Source organism: Carcharhinus amblyrhynchos, chromosome 14, assembly GCF_965287045.1.
Source record: "Carcharhinus amblyrhynchos chromosome 14, sCarAmb.v2.hapA, whole genome shotgun sequence".
Lineage (NCBI taxonomy): Eukaryota > Metazoa > Chordata > Chondrichthyes > Carcharhiniformes > Carcharhinidae > Carcharhinus > Carcharhinus amblyrhynchos.
In genome coordinates, this window is record NC_137337.1 from 71,959,863 (window position 1) to 71,967,341 (window position 7,479).

General features: G+C 46.6%; 1 protein-coding gene across 6 annotated transcripts in view; it reads right to left on the reverse strand.

Annotated features, from left to right (window-relative positions):
* Nucleotides 1-5,615, reverse strand: part of actn1 (actinin, alpha 1) — a 186,761-nt gene extending 181,146 nt beyond the window's left edge. For all 6 annotated transcript variants that reach the window (XM_080203078.1, XM_080203076.1, XM_080203080.1 and 3 more), the window contains exon 1: nucleotides 5,358-5,615. In XM_080203078.1, coding sequence (XP_080059204.1) covers nucleotides 5,358-5,468 — 111 coding nt within the window. In that variant the 5' untranslated portion in view covers nucleotides 5,469-5,615. The remainder of the gene's footprint in view (nucleotides 1-5,357) is intronic.
* Between the last annotated feature and the right edge of the window lie 1,864 nt (nucleotides 5,616-7,479).

Here is a 7,479-nt window from a genome sequence, read left to right on the forward strand (position 1 = left end):
TTAAGAAAAGGATATAATCGCATTCAAAGCAGTCAGAGAAGGCTGACTTGACATAGGAACATAAAAGCCAGGAGCAGGAGTAGACCATTCGGCCCTTCAAGCCTGCTCTGCCCTTCATTTTAATCATGGCTGATCATCAAATTCAATACCTTTGTCCCCCAAGTCCCTCGATCCTTTGAGCCCCAAGAGCTATATCTAGTTCTTTCTTGAAATCAGTATGTTTTTGGCTTCAACTACTTGGTGTGGTAGTGAATTCCACACATTCGCCACCCTCTGGGTGAAGAAATGTCTCCTCACCTCTTCCTCATGGTAAATCCGCTCCTATTTGCAATATAAGAAAAAGGAAGAAAGTAGCTAAAATAAAGCTCGTATCCTCAAAACATGACCTCTAGTTCTGGACTCCCCCACCATTGGGAACATTCTTTTTGAATCTACCCTGCCTAATCTTGTTAGAATTTTACAACTTTCTATGAGATCCCCTCTCACTCTTCCATAAACCTAATCGATTTAGTCTCTCCTTACAGACAGACCTGCCATCCTAGGAATCCGCCTGTAATTCCTGAGGCGATCATAATGAAATGTATATTACTCTGAAAGGACCTGATTGGGTGGACGCTGAGAGGATTATTTCCCCTTGTGTGGAAGTCCAGAACTGAGGGGACACAACTTTTAAAAAAAAAAGTCTGCCACTTAAGACGGAGACGAGGAGAACTTTCTTTCCCTCTAACTGGTCTGAGGAATTCTCTCCCCAGAGAGTCGGGGGGGGATGGAATATATTCAAAGTTGAGCGAGACATATTTTTGATTGGTAAGGAGTCTAGGGTAATGAAAGGTAGACAGGGAAACAGAGTTGGGGGCCAAAATCAGATCAGCCACGATCTTATTAAGATGATGAATGGGATGGATAGGATAGAGGTGGAGAGGCTCTTCCCGCTCAGAAAGGACAGTAGGACTAGAGGGCACAGCCTCAAGATAACAGGGGGGGCGGTTTAGAATGGAGTTGAGGAGGAACTTCTTCACTCAAAGGGTGGTGAATCTCTGGAATTCTCTGCCCGTTGAAGTGGTGGAGGCTGCCTCGCTAAATATTTTTAAGACGCGGGTTGATGGGTTTTTGATAAGCAAGGGTTATGGGGAGAGGGCGGGAAAGTGGAACTGAGCCACGACAGATCAGCCATGATCTTATTGAATGGCGGGGCAGGCTCGAAGGGCTAGATGGCCTACTCCTGCTCCTATTTCTTATGTTCTTATTGAATGGGGAAGCAGGCTTGTTGGGCTAAACGGTCTCCTCCTGCCCCTCATTCTTGCTGTTCCTTTAACCATAAAGGCTGCCTGACCTGCTGAGCATTTTCTGTTTTCATTATAGTACAGACAAACTTTACATTGGCAGTTTCGTGTGTACAGCAAGTAGTCTCCTAATATAGACTCAAACCTACAACAACTACACGGTTCAGATGTGCATGTTCTGTGATCTGGGATCGTTTCATTCCAAATGTTTGGGGCTTCTTTTTGTAAATTAATAAACTTCAGCGGAAATGTGAGCATTCACTATTGGGTGTAGTTTGGGGGCAGAGGGCCCTCTCTGTCCTATGAGCAAAGGACTTATTTGGCAAATAATGATTAAAGAGAGATTTGTCAATAATTGATAAATATCTTCCGCAACACACAAGCACACAACACAAACAAAGATACACCACCACCCCTGCTTTTTCAGCTTACAGAAAAACAATTCACTATAAACACTCAGTCCTGGAAGCCGCTTTTTAAGAATCCTATATAAAATTCTACTTCACCCCCACAGGTCAAGTTATTATTTTTGATTGTTGTGTAGAAGCACAGATCAAAGTACAACACTAATAAGCCACAGAGCTCATAATTCAACAAACATCCCAAATCAGACAATCATAGAATCCCTACAATGTAAAAGGAGGCCATTTGGCCCATCAAGTCTGCCACAATCCCACCCAGGCTCTATCCCCATAACCACATACATTTAACTCCAGCCAGCCACCCCCGACACTAAGGGGCAATTTAGCACGGCCGATCAATCCAACCCGCACATCTTTGGGACCGTGGGAGGAAACCGGAGCACCCGGAGGAAACCCACGCAGATACGGGGAGAGCGTGCAAACTCCACACAGACAGTGACCCAAGCCGGGAATCGAACACAGGCTGCGAGGCAGCGGTGCTAACCACCGTGCCTCCCAATCGGCCGTACCCACTATTACACAAAAAAAATTCACAATACAGCAAACGTTATAATGAGCTTGGAATAACCTTGTAACAGAAGAGTGGGAATCACAAAACCAGCCCAATCAAACCAGTGCTTTCATTTCCAAAAACAATACCCCACTATGAGGTTCAGGATAATGTCAGAAAGTTGCAATCCTAAAAACAGTTTGACGGTGAGCAGGAGAGCATTACATAAATGGCAAAGAACACAACAACATCAAAGATAGGCCTGGATTTGCAAACTAATTAGACAGCTGGATCTGATGATGCAAATTGTCAGCGATAATATCCCCTCTTTAGAGCTGAAAGGTCCCTGTTCTTTGATTAGTGAAGGGACAGGGGGAAAGAAATTAAACCTTTTTATAGATAGGTGCGGCATGGTGACACAGTGGTTAGCACTGCCACCTCACAACCCCAAAACAAAGTTTATTTATTCGTTACTCACATTAACGCTGCAATGAAGTTACTGTGAAATTCCCCTAGTCACCACGCTCCGGCGCCTGTTCGGGTCAACACACCTAACCAGCATGTCTTTCAGATTGTGGGAGGAAACCGGAGCATCCAGAGGAAACTCCCTCAGACGCGGGGAGAATGTGCAAACTCCGCACAGACAGTGACCCAAGCCGGGAATCGAACTTAGGTCCCTGGCGCTGAGAGGCAGCAGTGCTAACCACTGTGCTGCCCGGGTTCAATTCCTAGCTCGGGTCACCGCCTGTGTGGAGTTTGCACATTCTCCTCGTGTCTGCGTGGGTTTCCTCTGGGTGCTCCGGTTTCCTCCCACAGTCCCAAAGGTGTGTGGGTTAGGTTGATTGGCCATGTTAAATTGCCCCTTAGTGCCAGGGGGGAACTAGCTAGGGTAAATACATGGGGATAGGGCCTGGGTAGGACTGTTGTCAGCATAGGCTTGGCGGGCCGAATGGCCTCCTCCTGCATTGTAGGGATTCTGTGATTCCTCCCTACAGTTGCCAAGCTACACCCAGCAGACACAGTCCTATTCCCACTGCCCTGCTGGGCTTCATCTTAACGCTCCGTCTCTTAGCATTCCGAACCCGGGGCATCTACACACATTTCTTTAAGAAGTTAAGCCTCTTTCCTCCCACATTTTTTCGGTGCACCAGGCCTCGGGAACGGACTGGAGGGAAGCTGGGATTAAGAGAAAAGCCACAATCACCTTCAGTCGGGTAACAATGACAAGAGAGTCTGCGATGATCACATGTCGACCGGGGTGGTGGGGGTGGGGGTGGGGGTGGGGGTGGGGGAGGGAAAAAGAGTGTACAACAAATGTCACTTCTTTGGTATGCGAGGGAAATTCAGACATTTAAAATGATATATACCTAACGCAGTGGAATGACCTAATGCACAAAACCTCTGGCCAAGCCTACTCAAACACTTGCATAGAAAGAATGACTGTGACCATTTTTGGACATGTTGTACAATCCAAACCCAACCCTTATCCAACTCCTTATCAACTCTTAAAATATTTTCCAATGTGGTTTTGGGGAGAAAAAATTTTGCACCGAAAGCCTCTGAACTTTCAAATTTTCCACAATAATACTGACCGACTTAGGTCAGGAAACAGACACTGGGGGTAGGGTTTGAGGAAACGTTCAGGGAAACACGACAACACAGTGTGTTTCACTTCACATTAGCTGAATCCAACAGTTAAATCCCGGGATTAACTGGTTCCTATTTACGGGCTCCCCCACTGACAGCTCGGTCAGTCTGTCCTGCGCTCCACGCCATTCACATTCAAGGTGTGCATGTTACTGAGAGGGGGAGTTAGTTCACGTTGAACTTTACATGAGTAACAACGGTACCTGGTACACCCGGTCTCAGACCGTCCAAAACACCCCCCCCTCCCCTCCCCCTCACCAGCCACAGTGCAGGGTATGATTTGAAGATTAACCTTTACTTGGTTAGCACATGGAGTTTGACATTGAACAGACCGGGGTGCTGGGAAAGGACATTGCCAAAGACATTTATATCAGGTGAGTGAGAGAAAGAGAAGGTGGAGAGAGAGAGAGAGGAAAAGAGAGACAGAAAGAGAAGATGGGAGAGAGAGAGAGGAAAAGAGAGACAGAAAGAGAAGATGGGAGAGAGAGAGAGAGGGGGGAATGTGGGAGAGAGAGAGAGAGGGGGAATGTGGGGGAGAGAGAGAGAGAGGTAGGGGACAGGGGGGGCAGAGGGGCAGGCAGCTTTGGCCTTTACTGGGAATGACAAAAAGCCCCAACACTGCACAGTAAAACCCCTGCCGCTGAAGTGAAGTGTGTGACCAGACCTAATGAACAGTCCCATACCGCTCGACTGAACATCCTCCCTCAACCCAATAACCCGAGGGAGAAATAAACACCCAAATTAAACTCAGATCAAACCACTGGATCCTTAATTCAGTTTGGAAGTACTGGGCTAAACGCTTGGGGAGGTCTGAGTGTCGTGTTACAGCATTCCAAAAGCTGATTTAACCAGGAATATATCGGCTGGGGGAAAGAGTGTATATTGTGCCAAACATGGAGGCTACCTGGGTAGAACACCAAGACTGCACCCAGGTCAAGTACCCATCTGTGTGTGTGTGTGTGTGTGTGTGTTCTGATCAGATCAGGGAGACGAGCTGGGGAGAACATCTATGTTTAAAAAAGAGCTTCTTTTGGAAGGAAGGGAGAGAAGGGGAATGGTAACACCTTCTGATGATTTGACAGGACTTACCTCCCAGTCTAACTGTTTGCAAAGCCTGAAAGATACTGGGCTGAGTGGACATAGGATTCAATCCAGTAAAACCATCTGTTGCACTCACAACTTCAGCAAAATAGCCCAGCAGCAGCGGGCATGTTCTAGAACAGGAACACTGACACACACACACATCTGAACCTGTCTCAACAGCGAAGATGATTTTGTTTTAATTCAAGGATATTAATAGCCCACATCTTTCTCACACACTCTGGCTGCACCCTCTCCCTTACTAAAGGCAACATTCATTTCAAAAGACAGTATTCAAATGTAACAAAAAAATCTGTGCTTTTCTTTCCCCACTAGATGTTTGATAATCCTTACAGATCCTAAACGAGCTCCCCCCTTCTCCCAGAGCTCGGATTTTCAACCAGGGAGACATGTACAGGGACGCTGCCTACTTGCCTTTCTCTGTTGCTTTTCCCAGGCTGGATCCAAGAGGAGGTCTCGGTCCCAGTCATCCTCTGGCTGCATGTAGTCATCGCTCTGCGAGTGGTTAGCATCGTAATTATCCATGGTGTATGTGTGTCCTCCTGCTCCTCCCTTGCGGCGTTGTTGCTACACAGTGGCAGCCGGGTTACAATGTAACACACAGAGAGCGCGGCTCCCTCTGAAACATACACAGCCTCTCTCTCTGCTACACACACACACATACACAGAACCAGCCAGCACTGCAACTCAGTGACGGAAATCCCTCCTCCCACTCCCACATTGGCCCTCACCCCCTCCCACCTCTATTGGTCTATCCACAAGTCCATCAAAACCAACCCCACCCCCAGCAGCAGCATTGGCTAATTCAGTTTATATTTAACTGTGCTCTTAAGATTATTCAGTCTGGCTGGAGAGGACGGATGGAACTTGTTCATGTCACTTTTATCATCTGATTCTGCCTCTGAGGTGACTCTTGTACATTTTTGTTTGTTGTTGATGCACTGTTAATGCAGCAAGTAGCTCCAATTAAAATTTATTTATTAGTGTCACAAGTAGGCTTCTTATATTAACGCCACAATGAAGTTACTGTGAAAATCCCCTAGTTGCCACACTCTGGCGCCTGTTCGGTTACACTAAGGGAGAATTTAAGTTTATTAGTGTCACAAGGACGCTTACGTTAACACCACAATGAAGTTACTGCAAAAATCCCCTATTTGCCACACTCCAGTGCCTGTTTTGTTACACTGAGGGAGAATTTAACTTTATTTATTAGTGTCTCAAGAAGGCTTATATTAACACCGCAATGAAGTTACTGTGAAAATCCCCTAGTTGCCACACTCCGGTGCCTGTTCGGGCACACTGAGGGAGAATTTAGCATGGCCAATGCACTTAACCAGCACATCTTTCAGACTGTGGGAGGAAACCGGAGCACCCAGAGTAAACCTATGCAGATACAGGGAGAAGTTCATCGAGACTCGAAATGTTGGCTCTATTCTCTCTCCACGGATGCAGTCAGACCTGCTGAGATTTTCCAGCATTTTCTGTTTTAGATTCCAGCATCCGCAGGATTTTTATATTTTTTTCCCCCTCTACCTTGATTGAAATGATGCATTCTCAGGGACGAAAGTCCCATTACACCCATCAGCAGATATTCAGTGGCTGCACCAGAGGATACCCACACAGACACGGGGGGAACGTGCAGACTGCGCACAGACAGTGACCCAAGCTGGGAATCGAACCCAGGACCCTAGTGGTGCGAGGCAGCGGTGCTAACCACTGTGCCACCATGTCTGACTCTGCTTCTGGGCAATGGGGTGATGTTTGTACATTTTGTTTTGTTGTTGACACACTGTCAATGCAGCAGGCACTCACTGGAATCATGTGAAATGCACTGTCTTGTTTATTACGAGCTCTGCAGTTCTGACACAGTGCAGCCACTGAGTTTCTGCTGACAGTGCAATGAAATTCCCCTCTCTGAGAAGGCATCATTTCAATCAAGGTGGAGAGAAAAAAAGCAAAAAAAACTGGATGCAGGAATCTGAAATTAAAACAGAAAATGCTGGACAATCTCAGCAGGTCTGACAGCATCTGTGGAGAGGGAATAGCGCCAACGTTTCGAGTCTAGATGACCTTTCGTCAGAGACAAAAACAAAATATCCAAGGTTGGAGTTACATAAAAGAAAATCCTGATAGAAGTCTATAAAACGATGAGAGGCATAGATAGGGTTGACAGTCAGAGTCTTTTCCCCAGAGTTGAAATGTCTAATACAAGGGGGCGTGCACTTAAGGTGAGAGGGGGAAAGTTCAAAGGATGTGTGAGGAACAAGTTTATTTACACTGAGAGTGGTAGGTGACTGGAAGGCGCTGCCAGGGATGGTGGTGGAGGCAGATGCGATAGGGGCGTTTAAGGGGCTTTTAGATATGTACAAGGAATAGAGGGATGTGGACAAAGGGCAGGCAGAAGGGATTAGTTTAATTTGTATATCGTGGGCCTGTTCCTGTGTTCTATGTCCAAAGATGTGCAAGTCAGGTGGATTAACCATGCTAAATTGCCCCTTAGTGTGAGGGGGATTAGCGGGGTAAATATGTGGGTTTA